This window comes from Phascolarctos cinereus, unplaced genomic scaffold (assembly GCF_003287225.1).
Source record: "Phascolarctos cinereus isolate Bilbo 61053 unplaced genomic scaffold, phaCin_HiC Scaffold_1;HRSCAF=81, whole genome shotgun sequence".
In the NCBI taxonomy this organism is placed as follows: Eukaryota; Metazoa; Chordata; class Mammalia; order Diprotodontia; family Phascolarctidae; genus Phascolarctos; species Phascolarctos cinereus.
In genome coordinates this window covers 40,509,744-40,528,649 of record NW_027555514.1, presented here as the reverse complement: position 1 = coordinate 40,528,649, position 18,906 = coordinate 40,509,744, and the positions used below count along the sequence as shown (strand labels likewise).

The 18,906-nt window shown below is 42.4% G+C and overlaps 1 protein-coding gene across 1 annotated transcript in view; it reads left to right on the top strand.

Moving 5' to 3' along the window:
* The window catches only part of ACAD11 (acyl-CoA dehydrogenase family member 11), a 90,635-nt gene extending 73,333 nt beyond the window's left edge, over positions 1 to 17,302 (top strand). The window contains exons 14-20 of the mRNA XM_020987283.2: positions 1,202 to 1,268; positions 1,867 to 1,952; positions 4,105 to 4,176; positions 6,481 to 6,635; positions 11,532 to 11,648; positions 14,914 to 15,023; positions 15,807 to 17,302. Of these exons, the coding sequence (XP_020842942.1) occupies positions 1,202 to 1,268; positions 1,867 to 1,952; positions 4,105 to 4,176; positions 6,481 to 6,635; positions 11,532 to 11,648; positions 14,914 to 15,023; positions 15,807 to 15,921 (722 nt within the window). The 3' untranslated portion in view covers positions 15,922 to 17,302. The remainder of the gene's footprint in view (positions 1 to 1,201; positions 1,269 to 1,866; positions 1,953 to 4,104; positions 4,177 to 6,480; positions 6,636 to 11,531; positions 11,649 to 14,913; positions 15,024 to 15,806) is intronic.
* The last annotated feature ends 1,604 nt before the right edge of the window (positions 17,303 to 18,906 follow it).

Here is an 18,906-nt window from a genome sequence, read left to right as displayed (position 1 = left end):
AAGGACTCATATGTACAAAAATATTTGTAGCAGCTCTGTTCAGGGTGACAAAGAATTGGAAATTGAGGGAGTGTCCATTGAGAGAGGAACGACTAAATAAGTTGTGGCATCTGAGTGTGAGGGAATGCTGTTATACTGTAAGAAGTGATGAAGAGAACCCTGGGAAAGAAACCAGGGACGATGCAGACTCAAGTCAGCAAGAGCAAGAGGACAATTTATACAATAATAACAATATTGTAGAAACAACTTCGAAAGACTTAGGAGCCCTGTTCAACACAAGGACTGATCACGATTCTAGACAGCTCATGAGGAAACATGCAGCCCACTTCGAGAGGTGATAGACTCAGAACGTAGATAATCTATCTGTCTATCTCGTGGTCAGTGTCCAGAATGTGGTCATTTGTTTTACTGCACTAGAAATGCCTATAATGGCAGTTTTGTTCTTGCTTTCTCAGGGGAGGGGGAAGAGGTGGAAGAGTGGATCTTCATTGGGAAAAATAATAATAATTCTTAAAAGCTGTTGTACTTTGATAAACACATAAACAAGACCTTAGCTGACTGAATGTGCCCTAGGCTCTTAGGAGTTTGGAAAGGCCCAGGTTGGGCCCTCTCCAGCTGCCTCATAATGCAGGAGAGCCGATATGGAACAAAGTGTACTGGAGAATGAGGCCCAAGAAAGACACCCACCCATAGCTTAGCTCTTCAGTCTGGGAAATGAAGTCCTAGAAACATCTCTGCCTTTACCCTTGGCCCTTCTTGGTCTCCTTTTGGTAGTGGATATCACATATCCCCTAATAATTTGGTCGCACAGTACTTGATTTTGGCAGTACATGTAAATTTTAAACAGGTAAGACTTCTCTCTTAGAACTTCACAGCCTTGGCATGTGCATGTACATCTGGAACTAATTTAGAAGAAGTCACTTCTTTTGTCCTAAGGGCAGTAGATGGATCCTTATTTCTTTCCCTTGTGGTGTTTCCTACAGTCTCATGCTGATGGAATCCAGCCTTTTTTTCAGATTTATTTACTCATTTTGGAAATGATAGGGTTACGCTCATGTATATTTTCCATCAATCAAAGATTTGCTCCTTTATTGTTGTTTTGCCAGGAACAAATACGTCAGTAACTTAGGAAAAAAATTTGGAGTTTTAAGGTCAAATTATCTTCTGGGAAGCTTTCTGCTAATTTTATTTCCTCTTTTAGGAGCTGGGAATCCAAAATGTAAGGTTGCCATTGTCATGGGTAGAAGTAAGAATTCTTCTGCACCCAGGTAATAAAACAAGTTCTGATTTTATAGTTTGTTTAGAAACCAAAGATAGTTTCACAGAAATGAAACCTAATTTCCAGCAAGCGTACTAGAATTTAAAGTATGTTGTGAAAGTAAATTTGATTTAACTATTATTCACAATAATTTTGTCAGAGGATGTATTTGGAAAAGGTTTTGGAAAGTGTTCTTTCTGTGTGTACTTCACTGTGGAATTTCCTGCATTTATAAAGTTTCCCCTAATTTTCAGAAGTGTGTGGTTAACCTTCTATCATTTCACTTGTAGTTCTATTTCAGTCAAGTGCAGCAGTCTTGAAATGTTTACTTCTTATGCACATCTTTCAAAATTATCCACTAGGTACACAAAAGAAAAACCTTGACAAAAATCAATTTCATTTTTACAAAGTTGTCACTTCCACTTATCTTTAAAGTCATCACGTACTTTTGCCTTCTGTATTATTCCAAATCAAAGCCTAAGTCTCTCAGTGCTGCTGTGTTTCTTTGCATTTTTGCCATTTCAGACATTGTTGCTTTCATGGTATAAAAATAAAAAAGAGCCATTATTGCAAGCCATCCTGACATCTCTTATTTCTTATTGGAACAGACACAAACAACACAGCATGATACTAGTTCCAATCAACACACCAGGAGTGGAATTAGTAAGGCCAGTGTCAGTCTTTGGATATTTGGGTAAGTGAGAAATATATACTTGCATATTAATTTAATTTGAAAAATATTTATTAAATATCTGCTATATACCAAAGTGCTTGGTATTTTCAACACCAAGTTGAAAAAATACCGCCCCTGCCCTCCAAGATCTTAAAATCTAATTGAGGGAGATATATAATATGCAGAATTAAGGATGTGGCACAAAATAGAATGTGTTAAGGGCAAAGAATTTGAGGGCAGAGAATTTTCTTCTGGGAGGGACAAAGAATCTTTGAGAGATAGGATTTCTTTGAGTATAGAGTTTTGGAGGACACACCCATACTTAGGGGGCAGGAGGAAGATGAACGAGTGGAGGAGATTGAGAAGAAAATGATGAGGCAGGTAAGTAGAGAACCAGGAGCCAGCAGTGTCGTGGCAGCCAAAGGGGCATATTCAATAGAGTGTGGTCTACATTACAGAAAGGTCCAGGAGGAAGAAGACCAAGGAAAGGCCATGGGATCCAGCCACTGAGAGGTCATTGGCTTCTAGAAGAAAAGAGTTTCAGTGGCATGGCGATGACAGAAGCCAGACTATAGGACAGCAAGGAGGGAGCCGTGAGTGTAGACTGTTGTCTCTGGAGGTTAGCAGGGTCCACCCATTGCCTGGCACATAGTAGGCACCTAGCACATTCTTGATGCACAAGTGTTCTAGTTTTTATGACCACTTCCTTCAGCCAGGCACGTCCATGCTGATAGAACTGTGGGCATTCAGCTTTGGCCCCATGCTGGTGGATTGCATTCCAAGACTTTGTTACTAACTCTAGCATTCAGTATAATGTAATGGCTGATGAACTTCCTCAAAAGGGAGGGACAGCTAAGCAGGGCCTTGCCTTGCAGTATTCTGGAACCCGGGACATCATCATCATGTAGAAACTTGTTACTCAGAACCAGGGACGTGCTGGAGCCAGTTCAGATTGGCTCACGAGCACTGACTGTCAAATGTCACAGTGAGCACGTATACCTTGGACATTGGCAAGTGCTACACGTCAGGGCTTGAAAGTGACCAAATATGGGAGTATCACAGATTGAAATTAGAAGTGTGCTATACATGCCTCCCCAGAGTTGGTTGTTAAACACTTACCAGCAAACCCCTGCTTAGAACTGTGTAAAACAAGTGACTGATTCTCCAAAGACCGTGTGTTGGTAGCTGAACTAGCAGGTGCTACCATGCACAGCATGTCAGGTGCACACATGATAGAGTCTTGTGTAGTCTCAGGACTTGGGGGTTCCAGAACCTGAAAGTGTGGCCTATGGAATGTGCCACCAAACAGCTCCAGAAAAACCTCCCTTTGTCAACACAGTGGTAGAAAACCCACCAGCATCACGTCCCCGGCAGGGTGGAAGAGGCCTGCTTTGGGCATCGGGAGGATAGCTATTGCTTCTCATAAGAAGAGTATGAGGGGAAGTAGCCAACAATTTTTTGAAACAATTCAAGACTTTTTTCAAAGGCTTAGTCATTAATCTGAAATTCATACTTAAGGTCTTCTGTTCTTTGCGGGAAGATAGGGTCCTAGTTTGGGGGAGTTCAAAGTTCAGGATTACCTAGGTACAACATAGGACATTTTAGTCACTAGTTTTTTTTTTCTTAGCAAAATTTATTTTAAAAGCTTTCCAATCATATAGCTCTTAATGCAGTTCTTTTTTTATTAATTTATTTTGATTTATCAACAATCACTTCCATAAGCTTTTGAGTTTTAATTTTTCTTCCCCTTTCTCCCCAGGATGGCACACAGTCTGATATAGGTTATACATATACATTCCTATTAAACATATTTTCACATTAGTGATGTTGTAAGGAAGAATTAGAACCAATAGGAGGAACCATAAGAAAGAGAAAACAAAACAGAAGAAAAAAAATAGCAAATAGTATGCTTCGATCTGCATTCAAACTCCATAGTTCTTTCTCTGGATGTGGATAGCATTTTCTATCATGAGACCTTTGGAGATGTCTTAGATCCTTGCATTGCTGAGAAGGGCTAAATCTATCAACATTAGTCATCTAGTCACTAGATTTCAACTAATCTTGTGAATTCTTTCCCTCTTCTTCAATTTAATTAAACAAAATACTGAGTGAGTAATGTTAAATGATCCTTCTTATGCTTTTAAAAAATTTGAGTATACTTTCTGTTTTATAGATAATTTCCATGGAGGACATTTTGAGATACATTTTAATAACGTACGAGTACCTGTTTCCAACTTAATACTAGGTAAGATATGTTTAGAAGATGTTTCTTAAGAATAGTGTATGTTTTAGAGAGTAACTTCTCAGGAAATTGTTATTAAAAATCAGACTCATCATTAGGGAAATTGTCAATTCAGAGAGATCAGTAGGAAAATGGAACAATAAAATTTTAGTAAAGTGCTGGGTATCGGTTTGTACTCTACTTAAATGTATAGGGCACACTCAAATATGAAACAAAATCATAAATGTACCTTGTTTCTCCTAAAATAATGGTCTTACTGTAATTTAATACTTTGTCCTTGTTCTTAAACTACTCCATTTCATTCTTGATTCACTTCTTGCATGTAAGGTGGAAATTTAAGCAATGCTGAACATTCTTTGCATTTACATTTTCACCTAGGCAGCTAGTGGGACCCTCAGTCTATAGATATTTATTAAGCACCTACCCTGTGCCAGGCACTGTGCTAATCTCTGGGGGTACAAATGCAAATTAAAACAAAAACAGTCCCTGCCCTCAAGGAGTTTCCAATCTTATGGGGAAGACAACACACTAGAAAAAGCTGAAAAGCTTGAAGGGAGGCAGAGAAAAGGTACCAGAAGCTGGAACATGTTAGCGGGTCCAGAGAAGTCCACAAGCAGGGTAACTAGTGGGAAATGGGGAGGTAAAGTAGATAGAGTATTGGGCCTGGAGTCAGGAAGTCCTGAGTTCAAAACCAGCCTCACACACTGACTGGCTGTGTGACCCTGGGCAAGCCACTTAATCTACAAAATGGAGATAATAAGAGTGTTGAGGTTTAGATGTTAGGGGTCCTGGGACCCCAAAATCATGACACATGGGTGCTGCCTGAAAGAATTCAAACCAAGCCTTCTTTCAGCCAAAGACAAGGTTTATTAAAGATGAACCATATAAGCCACTCTTAAGGAATCTGAGCATTTGTGATGCTTCTAAGGAGGAGTGGGCGTGAGGAAGTCTCAGCCCCTAAATGGCGGCCAGGGTGGATCTTATATATAGCCAAGTAGTTTGGAGGGACTGGGAGAAGGATCTTGAAGTTGAGGTGACTGGGGGAGGAAGGGTCCTGGGAGAATCCCCATGGCAGTGTCTGGGAGGTTGAGTGGGGTCATCCAGGAATAGACAGTGGAGGGCTAGGCTTTATTATGGTAACAAAGAACTGGAAGATCGGGCCTAGGTGATAAGGAAGAGCCAGTCCATCTGTCCATTAGAATAAGAATAACTTCTGGAGACTGCTAGACTTCCTTGAACAGGTAAAGGTTCAAATAGAGTTCAAGGGTTTTCTGGGGCCTGTAGACAAACGGGACCCAAATTCTTTTTAGGGTAAGAGGCAAAGGTCTTGCTTGGGCCTGGGCCCCATCATTAGCACCTCCTTCCCAACGTACTTGTGAAGATCAAATGGGACAATATTTGTAATGCACTTTTACAAACCTAATGGCATTATATAAATGTTAACTATTGTTGTTATTTAGTAATTTGTCTTGTGGTTTTTAAAAAAATAAATATAAAAACAATTCCTGTAAAGGCAATTAGGTAGTACCATAGTGCACAGAGCTCTGGGCCTGGAGTCAGAAGTCTTGAGTTCAAATTTGACCTCAGGGGCAGCTAGGTGGCGCAGTGGATAGAGCTCCAGCCTTGGAGTCAGAAGGACCTGAGTTCAAATCCAGCCTCAGACACATAACACTTACTAGCTGTGTAACCCTGGGCAAGTCACTTCATCTCTGTCTGCCTCAGTTTCCTCAGCCATAAAATGGGAATAAAAATAACAATAACAATAATAATAGCATGGCTGCAAAGCGTGGAATCAAAGTGTGTTTAGGGCCAAAATTGTGGGTCATGTTTCGGGCAGCAAAGTGACGCATGGTGGTGATAAATAACCTATCAGACATTACCACCAATGACTTCTGTATAAAGAAGGGCATAAGGAAATGTGTGCCCCAAAGAGGATATGAGTGAACTGAGATAGGTAGACCAGGGGTCTGCGGGCTATGGGCTCAGTGGCCCACAAGCAAAACTGGTTTTGTAGAAAGCCCCAGGCACCCAGGCCATGGCCTCCTGAGGCGGGCAGTCCCCACTGTGCATTGGTGCTTCTGATGACAGCAGGTTAGAAGGCCGCGAGAGAGCCTGCTGGGGTGATGGGCGGATACTTCATGGAGGGTTATGGAAGGCAGCACACCAGGGTCACACCAGAGGCAAGAATGGATTGTAGTCAGTGCTGATGGAGGGAGGGATGCGTGTGTGGATTATGGATTCATTGAAGTGTCTTGTATATCATGCATGGCCTGTCTTTTTCTCTGCTTTTCCATTTATTTTACACAGGTGAAGGAAGGGGCTTTGAGATTGCCCAAGGCCGACTTGGACCTGGCCGCATCCACCATTGTATGCGATTAATAGGTATGGCCGAAAAGGCTTTACAGATCATGTGTGAGCGAGCGGTCCAGAGAGTGACCTTTCAGAAGAAATTATACGCACATGTAAGAATGTCTTCAGTAGACGTACTTCATTTGGCTCTGTGCTAGCTAAGCATTCCTGGCACCAATTCCTCTTAGAAACAAGATTTTTTCGCCGACATAAAAGAAGTGTGTGTACGCTTAGAGATGTCAGAACTTAAGGTTAAGTGATTTGGGTTGTGCCACATCCAAATTCTCTGAAAATACAGAGGGATTCCGCATTCCTGACCAGTAATTGCAGGAATATATCTGTATGTCAAGTGAAGTCAGAGATAGTGCTTTTTGAGGTTTGCAGAGGGTTTTACACATATGATCTCATTTGAGCTTAATGAAAATCTTGTGCAGATATTATTATCCCTGCTTTATAGATGAGGAAACAGGTTCAGAGAGCCAGAAGCTCAAAGAGGAGATTAGGACTCAGGCGTGTCAGGCTTCCAGCCCAGCATTCTTGAGAGAATGCACCTGAAGTTCAGAGGACTTGGGGTTGACTTTTTTTAATCTGCCAGGAAGCATTTATTAAGCACATACTGTGTACCAGGCACGGGGCTAAATTCTGAATATATAAAGACAAAAATGCCATTATTCCTGCCCTCAAGAAGCTTATATTCTATTTTGTTTTAATTATTTTTTTCTGGATTTAACAAAATACCAAACAAAGAATATTTCCATGTACAAAGTAGAACAGAAAAGGGGGTTGTGTGAAAATGTGAATCTTTATTGCATACAACTTGCTTTTTTTTTAAAAAAGGATATAATAAAGTTAACACTTTACTTTTAAAGCTGTCCTGCTTATCTGTGTTTCCTTCTAAAGGAAGATGTGAGACACTGCCAGCCGAGGCCATCAGACATGAGCTCCCTCCCTTCCTTCATTCTTCAAACTGTCTTCAGCATCCTCACCCTGTTGGGGGCCCTTCCATTCACCAAAGAGAGTCCTAAAATTCACAAGCCTCTCTATCTGTGCCCATAATCCCATTTCCTCCTGCATTCCTGACCTTGTTCTAGGACACAGCAATCTATCATCTCCCCAGCTCCACCAGCTCCTTGCTTTCAGCTTACAAACATGCTCATCTACCTGAATCCTAAAAGATGGACATTATGCCCTCAGCTCCTCTCCCATCTGTCTCCTAAATATCTTGAAAAAGTTTTCTACCCCAAAGTTTCCCACTTCCCAAGTCTTTGCAGTAGGACTCCTGTCTCACTTCACTAAAATTGTTTGCCAAGTTCACCAATAACTTCAGAATCACCCAATCAACAGGCCACTTTTCACGTTCTGTGACCACGCTGCAGCTTTTAATGCTATTGACCACTCCTCCTCCCCTTTCCTCTCAGTGCACTAACCATGCTCTGCCCCCCTCAGCTTCAGAGATTCCTTATTCTCCTGGTTGTCCTGCTTCTCTACCTGTTGTTGTCTCTTTGGCAGCCTCTTCTCCATGATCCCTGGACGTGGGTTTGCCCAGAGGTCTAGATTAGACTCCCTTTCTCCTTCTTTCCATGCCTTCAACCTTGACAGTCTCCCTCACTTCCACGTTTTCACTTTTGGTCATTATGGTGATGACTCACAAATCTCTTTCTCCAGTCGAGATCTTTCTTCTGAGCTCCAGAATCATGTCTCCAGCTTCCTACAGGACACCATCAACTGGGGGAACTCAGAATGTCCCAAACCTGGCTGATCTTTCTCCCCAAGCTTGTTCTTCCTTACAGTGTCATCATCTACCATTCATTGGGTAGAACCATCACCACCTGCTCCTCCATGTTCATAATCCTGGAATCATCTCAGACTCTGCTGGTTCTTATCTCAGGTCTCTCCCTTCCCTCTGATGTCACCCAAGATGCCCCCATTCCTACCTGCCTGGACTATTGCAGTCGCCTCCTTTTGGGGCTTTCTGCCCCTACCCTCCTTGTCTTCCCCCACTTTGCCCCATCCCCATGCAGTCAGTCCTTCTGCCAGAACAAGTTTTCCTATGCACTGGTCTGATCGTGTCATTCAGTTTGGAAACCTCCAGCAGCTCCCTGCTGCCGACCAAGGAGAGCTCATGCTACTCTGAATGGCATTTGAGGTCACTTGGTAACTAACATCCTCCCTTTCCGGCTTTCTCTGTGCTGCCCTCCAGCCAAAGCAGGCAGCTCTTGGCTCCAGGCCACTGCCCAGATGGATGCTGTGCCTGGAAAGGGCCCACCCTTGGACTGCTGAATTTTTTTACCCCTGAACTCAATGGGCATTTCCCTCAGGAAGCCTTACCCTCAGCGATCACACCACATCCACCCAGGTTTTCCTCACTGCTGACTTGAACGATTGAAGTCTGGGCTCCTCATTGGTCTGCAACATCTGGCCTCCACACCCTGCCAAATTAAATGCCTAGAACACAGAGCCTTCAGTGGCTTCCTATTGCCTCTGGAATAGGATCTGGCCTGTAAAGTTCTTTAAACTGCACCTCCGGCCTGTCTTCTGTACTTCATGGTACTCCCTGCTAGCTGGGCTCTGCCATTCCATCTCCCGACTCCTTGCCTTGGCACAAGCTCTCCCTCATGCCTGTTGAGGGCACCACCCTCCTGCCAGTCTCCCAGTCTTCCAACCTAGGTGTCATCTTCAATTTTTCGTTTTCTTTCACCCTCTGTATCTTGGCTATTGCCAGAGTCTGTCGATTTCACCTTCACAACATCTCTCAAATTCACCCCCTTCTCTCCTCTGACTCTGCCTCCCCTGGTGTGGGCCCTGTCCCTTCAAGCCTGGGCTATTGCCATAGCTGCTCTGGGCAGGGGAGGGGTCTGCCTTCCTCCAGGCCCTCCCCACTCCATCCTCCATTCAGCCACCAAAGTGACAGCTTCCTCAAGCACCACTTTAACCATGTCACCCCCATACTCAGCAAACTCCAGGGTTCCCTGTCATCTCCAGGGTCCATATGAGATCCTCTGTTTAGCGTTCAGAACGTTCCGCACCTCTCATACCCTCCTGCTTTTCACACTCCCCTCCCATCTACTCTTTGATGCCCTGACACTGCCCTCCTTGCTGTTCCTCCCCTTTCCAGATCTGTGCATTTTCTCTGACTGGCCTGCAGACCGGGAATGCTCTCTGCTTCCTGGCTTCCTTCAAATTACATCCAGATTCCCACATTCTCCAGGAAGCCTTTCTGAATAGCTGTTAATTCTAGTGCCCTCCTTCTGCTGACTGTTTCCAAATTAGCTTGACTGTACGTGTGTTGTCCATATGTTGTTTCCTCCATTTGACCATGAATTGCTGGAGAGCAGGAACTATCTTTTACCTTTTTTGTATCCCCCGACTTAGCGCAGTGCCTGGCACATAGTAGGCACTTAATAAATGTTTACTGCCTGCCTGGCTCCACACACTGCCTCCCCCTTCGATTGTAGCTGTCAGTGTTTGGTACAGGATGGTAGAAGTGCATGGGGTGGAGGGGCAGGCAAGCATCAACATATCCTGGTGGCACAAGGGTACATCTGGCACCAATCAAATAATGTGCCAGAAGGCAAGCAAAGACATGTGAGCATGTTGTGAACGATAACATTCCACTTCCCTGAAAGTGCTAGAGCCTCCCTCCAGATGTCTGGTACTGAATTACTTCAGGTCAGAGGTCCATATTAATCCATAGTGAGCAGGTTAATAAAGAGAATTAGCTCTTTTAATCCTCTAAAGAAGGTATTTGAAATATGGTGATTCTTTTTTCCAAAGCTAACATATATTTTAGTGGGGAAGAAAGAGCATAGGTAATAGTTCCTATGTGAATTTTTTTTTCTCCAGAGAAACAACTTTCCTTATTAAAATTATAAATATGGCTCATTCTGATTCTGGGGGCAAAATGGTTATCATCCAGTTTCACAACAGAAGGGTGTGACTGCAGGTTTACTTGAGATTGTTCATTTCTGTCAAGGTTCAGTCTCCAGGGCACAAATGGCAAATAGCTGACAGCTGGAGATTGAGTGGCAGAGCCAACATCACCCTGGAAGACAGGTGTAACTTTCTATTCTGTTAAGGCCATGTGATTATGAGTTGATCCCCACCAGTATTCCCTTAATCACGATTGGGCATTGAGAGTGATCCAGCAAGCCGGATCACTTCTGTAAGAAACACGTAGGATGAAGCCAAACTTTTGATTCTTGCTGAAAATGGAACATTCCATTGCTGATGGATGTTCCTCAGGGATGCATTCTGAAGAGGAAAAAAAGGCCTGTTTTACTGCACCTCAGATTGCTCATCTGGTCCAAGATAAACTGGCTTACTGACACATCGGAATGTTTTCTACTTTGAAAAAAATAGACGTCAGTAGTAAGCTATGTAAAAGAATGTGTGATTAGTTTGCCGTGAAATTCTGTCTTACCTCAGTGTGTTGGAACACAGAGTTAACATGACTCTAGGACCAGACATTATTCTAAGGAGATTGGAGTTTCTACTCACTTTATTCTTACAATGTTATTATAAAGCTAATTAGCATCCGCAAAGGAAGCTGATTTAAAACAACAATGCACATCCCAAAGGCCAGTGCCCTGGATTTGGATGAAGAGGCCCAGGGGTCAGAGTCCCTGCGGGGCTTTCAGCCAATTACTTAATCTTTCTGGGTGCAGTTTTCTCATCTATAGCATTAAGAGTTTGAATGAGGGCCCTGTCCTGTCAGCATTAAGTCTACAATCATATAAAATTTTGGGCAAGTAAATTTTAATTAAAATTGAAAATGTAATATCCAGCATTATGCAGTATCTGTCAGGCTCACAGCCATGGCATCATGTCTACTACTTTTCTTTAGCAGAAACAGCTTTGTGGAAGATATCCAACCTTTTCATAGTGATTTTCAGGTTTAAAGCTTTTCGTGTTTTGTTTCCTTATTTTGAGGGAGGCTGCAAGGCTGTGTCAGCATTCGGTTCATGTGTTAGAGAGAAACTGATGCTTCCCACCTTTTTCTTCTCCTGTAGGAGGTAGTGGCCCACGGGATAGCTGAAAGCCGCATTGCTATTGAGGAGGTGCGCCTGCTGACCCTGAAAGCGGCCCACAGCATTGACACGGTGGGCAGTGCCCAGGCAAGGAAGGAGGTAAACCTGGTCACTGCAAAATCTGCTGCTGGCTTGGGGACTCTGTGCCTTCAGACCAGGTAGTGCAATGAATAGAGCACCAGGGCTGGCATCAGGAAGACCTGAGGTCAAATCTAGCCTCAGACACTTACTAGCTGTGTGGCCCTGGGCAAGTCACTGAGTCTTCCTCAGTTTCCTCATGGGTAAAATGGGGGTAATGGCATCTATCAAAAACCATCAGCAAGCATTATGTGTTATGGGGATAAGCTAGAAGCATTTCCAGTAAGATCAGGAGTGAAACAAGGATGTCCGTTATCACCATTGTTACTCAATATTGTGCTAGAAATGTTAGCTATAGCAATTAGAGAAAAAAAAGAAATTGAAGGAATTAAAATAGGCAAAGAAGAAACAAAGCTGTCATTCTTTGCAGATGATGTGATGATACATTTAGAGAATCCTAGAGAAGTAAAAAATTACTTGAAATAATAAATTTAGCAAAGTTGCAGGATATAAAATAAACCCACACAAATCATCGGCATTTCTACACATTACTAATAAAGCCCAGCAGCAAGAAATAGAAAGAGAAAGTCCATTTAAAGTTATTGTAGACATTATAAAATATTTGGGAGTCTACCTAACAAAACCAGGAACACAATTACACAATTGAACACAATTACAAAACACTTCACACAAATAAAGTCAGATCTAAATAATCGGAAAAATATCAGTTGCTCATGGTTAGGCTGAGCTAATATAATAAAAATGACAATTCTGCCTAAATTAATTTACTTATTCAGTGCCATACCAATCGAACTACCAAAAATTATTTTAGAGAGCTATAAAAAACAATAACAAGATTCATCTGGAAGAACAAAAAATCCAGAATATCAAGGGAACTAATGAAAAGAAATGCAAGGGAAGGTGGCCTAGCTGTATCAGATCTTAAATTGTATCATAAAGCAACAGTCATCAAAACTACTTGGTACTGGCTAAGAAATAGAGTGGTGGTTTAGTGGAATAGGTTAAGTATGCAAGACACAACAGTGAATGACTATACTAATTTACTATTTGATGAATCCAAAGACTCCAGCTTCTGGGATAAGAAATCACTATTTAACAAAAACTTCTGGGAAAACTGGAAAACTGTATGACAGAAACTAGGCATAGACCAATATCTTATACTGTATACCAAGATAAAGTCAAAATAGGTACAGGATTTGCGTATAAAGACTGACACCAACTAGAAGAGCAAGGAATAGTTTACCTTTCAGATCTATGGAGAAGGGAAGAATTTATGACCAAACAAGAGAAAGAGAATATTATGAAATGTAAAATGGATAATTTTATTATATTAAATTGAAAATACACAAAGCCAATACATCCAAGATTAGGAGTGAAGCAAAAAACTGGGAGAGAATTTTTTACAACCAGTATCTCTGATAAAGGCCTCATTTCTAAAAGATATAGAGAACTAAGTCAAATTTATAAGAATACAAGTCATTCCCCAATTGATAAATGGTCAAAGGGTATGAACAGGCAGTTTTCAGAGGAAGAAACTAAAGCTAGTCATATGAAAAGATGTTCTAAATCACTACTGTTTAGAGAAATGCAAATCAAAACAACTCTGAGGTACCACATCACACCTATCAGATTGGCTAACATGACAAAAGAGGACAATGATAAATGTTGGAGAAGATGTGGGAAAACTGGAACACTGATATATTGTTGGTAGAGTTGTGAACTGATCAGCCATTCTGGAGAGCAATTTGGAATTATGCCCAAAGGGCTATCAAAATGTGCATACCTTTTGACCCAGTAATAGCACCTCTAGGTCTGTATCCCAAAAAATCATAAAAACGGGTAAAGGACCTACATGTACAAAAATATTTATAGCAACTCTTTTTGTGGTGGCAAAGAATTGGAAATTGAGGGGATGCCCATCCATTGGTGAATGGCTGAGCAAGTTGTGGTATATGAATATAATGGAATACTATTGTGCTATAAGAAATGATGAGCAGGCAGACTTCAGAAAAACCTGGAAAGACTTACATGAACTGATGCAGAATGAAGTGAGCAGAACCAAGAGAACGTCGTACACAGTAACAGCCACATTGTGTGATGACTGACTTTGATAGACTTCACTCTTCACAGCAATGCAAGAATCTAAGACAACTCCAAAAGACTCACAATGGAAATTGCTATCCACATCCAGAGAAGGAACTACAGAGCCTAAATACAGATGGAAGCAGACTATTTGCTCTCCTTTTTTTTTGTTGATTTGTTTTATTACTTCATTCTCACGGTTCTTCCCATTAGTTCTAATTGTTCTTTACATCATGACTAATGGGAAAATATGCTTAACATGCATATATATGTAGAGCCTATATCAGATTGCATGCCTTCTTGGTAGCGGAGGAGAGGAGTGGGAGGAGGAGAAAATTTAAAACTCAAAATCTTATGGATGTGAATGTTGAAAACTAAAAATTAATTAATTATTAAAAAAAATAAAATAAGGGTAATGATAGCACCTACCTCCAAGGGTTGTCGTAACGGTCAGATGAGATAATAATTGTAAAGCGCTTAGGCCAGTGCCTGGCACAGAGCAAGCACCATATGAATGTTAGCTCTTTGTTAGCCTAAGAATTCCAGATTGCAAAGAATATAATTAGGACGTCTGATGTGCACATGTGCTTTTTGGTTTCAAAACTTGAAATGTCTTTCGTTTTCAGATTTCATCTAATGAAGTAATTTGAGGGAATTGTTTGCACAATTCCTGTTTTCTGGGAGTTAGTCTTCAGCAGCCAGCTTGTGTTTGTCTCTGATGTGACACTTTCCATTTACTACAGCTTGGAATGGATGAACAGACTCCTTCTTATGTAGGAAGGGGCCATTTTCTGTAACATGGATGTTTGTTGAGAGGGGCTCAGGTTCACATCCTGCCTCTAACACATGTTAGTTGTGTGACCTTGGACAAGTCACATAACTTCTTGGTGCCACTCCTCTGAGAGCACCAGTGACTGACTAGCTGCCCACGTCGGTCAGTGAGGGACTTTCTGCACCAGGCTTCCACAGCAGGGAAGTCGCAGGGTTGGTCAAAATGACAAATGGTGAATATGGATTGGGTCACAAGGACATGGTTATAGCTGTCTGAGGGAACATCCTGTTTCCTGAGAGAATCCTGCAGGATCATCCTGCAGTTCCATTTCACATGTGTGTAAAGACACGTAGATTGGATCAGATTTTCCCAGGTGCTGTATCTCACTGTTTTCACTCCTTATATTTACAGATTGCCATGATCAAGGTGGCCGCCCCACGGGCAGTCTGCAAAATTGTGGACCAGGCCATTCAAGTTTGTGGAGGAGCTGGAGTCTCTCAGGATTTCCCTTTAGCCCAAATGTGAGTAGAAATCATTTAAATACTGTCTCTTAAAATGCTTGGGGGGCAAGGGTGGGGGTGGGGGGTTGCAGAGAGAAGCTCTGACCCTCCCTGTCTGCTGTCTCCATTGTTGTCCTTTGTCCTCGAGGAGGAGCAGGCTCGGGCTCTGCGAGGTCTAAGCATGACATGGGAAGAGGTGGGGAAGCGGGCTGAGCGTGCTGAGGAGTCAGCAGGGATGCTCCCTTGGAGAGCCCACCCATTGGCTCACACTCTCAGGACATGCCTGGCTCAGGCTCAGGCTCATTCCCTTTACACGCTGCCTGTGGCAGTGTGAGCCAAGGACATCTGCCTAGGATTGTAACTTACTGGCAATCAGAAGGAAGCCTTTCCCCAGCCCCGCCCTCTGGGCATGACTGAAGGGGGGGTTGGCACCCCTACTGTACCCCCCCCCCAGACCATTGGGTGCAGGCCGTTGGGTGTTGGCCGCTGGGCCCAGCAGTAGCATTTCTTTGAGTTGCACTCTAAGGACCAGACTTCCATTACTAGTATCCAGGTGACAGATGTCTGGAAGTCCTCCTCCCAAGTCTGAACAGACAAAACGCCAGCTCAGCCAGTTTGTGGGTCGTCTCCGCTCCATTCCCTGGCCCCCATTGACCTGACTTCCCTTCCTTTCTGACCGGTTGCCTTGCTGAGCTCCCTCTTGGCAGGATCTCCCAGCTTAGCACCACTGTTACTCTGCACTGTGGCTAATGTGGAAGTTGGTTTGCCTCTGAGTAGACTCTCCCCCAATCCTCTCTGCTCTAGGTATGCCGTGATTCGAACCTTACGGATAGCAGATGGGCCCGATGAAGTTCATCTCTCTGCGATTGCAAAAATGGAACTGCGAGAACAAGGCCGCCAGCTGAGCGCCAGGATGTAGGGCCGGTGGGGCCGGGTCCCACCAAGCGTCCGAGGTGGCCGGGCACAAGCGTCCCTGGTTAAGTAGCCAGTGAATCAAGCTCTTCGTGTTAAATCTTGTGTTTTTGTAGGAATTGGAAAGATTCTTTGACAGCCTCATAACTAATCAAAGCATAGGAAATATTTGGATCTATTTTTTTTGCTTTTTTACAAATTATTAACCCTTATCTTGCCTACAATTGATGGTAATTCTGGTATCTGTCTGGTTAGGTGAATTTTCCAGTTAAGATGTATTCCAAATAGCTAATTCTTTAGCTGTCAGTCACCTAGACTGATAGTAGGATCTTTGATTGGGCTTTGGCTTTTTAAACTTCTCATTTGAGTGAATTGATGGCAAAGAAGCACAAGTGCCATGAGAGTGGTACAGAAGGCGTGAGGTTGGCCTTGAGGCCCGGACACTGCTTGTGCTTGTTTGTGGCGAGGAAACACTGAAAGCAGAGATCCCCAGCCTGGTGTTCGTGAACTTGTTGTTGCTGTTGTTGTTTCACACTTTGACAGTTGCATTTCACTGCAATTGATTACCTCTGTAATCTTCTATTTAAAAACACGATTCTGAGAAGGAGTCCAGAGACCTCCCCAGACTGGGCCCAGCAGGCCCATGGCACCCAAAGGTCAGAACTCCGTGAAAGGCGTATTTGACGGTTGCTGTGTAGTCAGACAAGGGGAAGCCTTTACAACACCATGGTGAAGAAACAAGTGGGCTGTCTGCCTCTGAATTCAGAGATAAGTCATCAGAGCCTGCTCTGTCTAGAGCACGGGTGCTGGGGACTGAGGGAGCAGAACAAAATGGAGCTTGTCTTGGAGGAATTTACATTCTAACCTTACACATGAAGAGGGGTGACATTGAATGGGACGTGATTTGCCACATACTGTATGGAATTAATTACAATTACAAATTGTAATGCGCTTCTAGTGCATCTAAGCTCTAAATAGTATTTCATATCTTCTGTGAATTAAACACCAGATGTTGCAAGAAAACAATCCAGAACAACTTTATCACATTGGTAGACAGACTATCAGACCTTTATTGAATCTTGTCCTCAGGATTGTATATCATTTTGCTGAACCTGCAAATTAGACCTTACTTACTGAGTTTCCTGCCAGAGTGAAAAGGAGCCTTGTCAGATGTGAACCTTTCAGAAATGATTTGAGATCTTTAGAGTTTTTAAAGATTGTTCTAATGGACAGCCTTAATCATATCTCTTCTTGTGCCATCATTGTTGTTGAGAAATCAAGTCTTTAAGGCATGTTAAAAATCCTTGTATGCTGCTGGAACAAATTACTGTAATTATACTAAAATGCCAAATAAAAGAAAGTATTGTTCTAATAAGGTTTTTAAATCACCTTGATTGAAGCACATTTAGAAGATTTTTGTTTCTGGAGATCATTTCAACCTGCATTTTAATTTCTTCCCAGGGCAAGTGAAGGTAGTGGGATGATTCTTGGGACACTTAAAGTGGACCCAATGCTGTAACTCAAACTCCTCAGCCCAGTTGTGCTCTGGAGGAGTGAGGGAAGCCAGGATTGCTTATGAAGCATCATACCTAAAGCTTACATCTGTCTATCCAGCATTAAAAAAACCAAAAGCCTTTTTGCCTTTTCCTCTTTGCCACAGGGGGGTACTTTAAGGTGACTTAGATGCTGGTGTCTTTTTAGATCAATGTATTTTCCAAACAAAAAGTAGATTCTATTCAGGGCACTCCCTGAATGAGAAAAAAGGGGGGGGGGGCAAATCATGCAATGTGGTCTCTTCCCTCCTCTCAACATTTTTATCCTGGTGAAATCAGGCTCAAGTGAACCTTGAAGGTAGGTTTGTAGGGTCAAAAAAATGATCAGCAGAGGGGCAGTAAGCAGGCTGAGTGGGGTTGGGAGGGAAAAAGGTCAGTTTCTGCCCTGTAGCCTTGGTGTTGGTATAAGGGTTGATAGACCAGCTGTCTCTCTACCAAGCGGCATCTAGTCATAACCCAACACAATGGTAGCTGCCTTCTTGGCATCTGTTTCTCAGATGAAGAAGCTGAGTGACAGGAGGGTGGCACCACTGTAAATCACAAACCCTCCAGACATTGTAAAAGGGGCCTACAAAAGCAGCTCTCTCATTGGACAGCATCTCTCAGGAGTTCTGTTCATAAAGTACATTTTGCCATGTCTTCCAAACAGGTTTTAGTTAATAAAGTATAAACATTATGAATAAAAGAACACTGGAAACAGATTGAAAATGTCTACTAACATTTAAATTAAAAAATTAAATCTGATTAGGCAAGGGGCTGCTTATCCAGGTCACTTTGCACATAACAAGTTGTTAATAAATGCTTTTTCCATTCATTCTTTTGTTCCATTAGACTCCTTATACAAGGCAGAATAAGGAAACTCAAGGCAGAGTTGTTCCTTGTTAGCACTTGTGTTAAAAGGTTTAAAGGTTGCCCAGTTCAGCTGTTGATCCATCTTCTGCTGGTCTCTTATTTGTACAGATAATTGAGGAGGGATAGTGTGTAACAAAGAAAAGGATGTCTTCAAATAGATTAAGGAGTAGTTAACTCTAGGTTTTTAAGTAAGCAGAATAAAGGATGCAAATCAACCATCTCTGCTTCCAAGCAAGTTAGTTACGAAGTAAGACATTAATGACTAAGAAACATTGGGCAGAACTTCCCTCAAAAACACTCTCTGAGAAAATGTTTTTGTTCCAAAGCAGGAGGTTAACATCCTCAACTTTCTTCAATTTGTCAAGTATTAATTTTAAAGTATTTCATAATTCTGTCACCTGGTGTTTTCCTTACTTCGAACATGCCAAAAGGAGAGAGGCTGGAAGACTATCTCTAATCTAGTTAAGTGTGTATCACATGGGAAGAGCCAAGATGGCAGAGAGAAGCTGGGAAGTTCTCTGAGCTCTCCCCAGTTTCTCTCGGAAACAACATTAAACAAAGCCTCTAAGAGAATTCTGGAACAACAG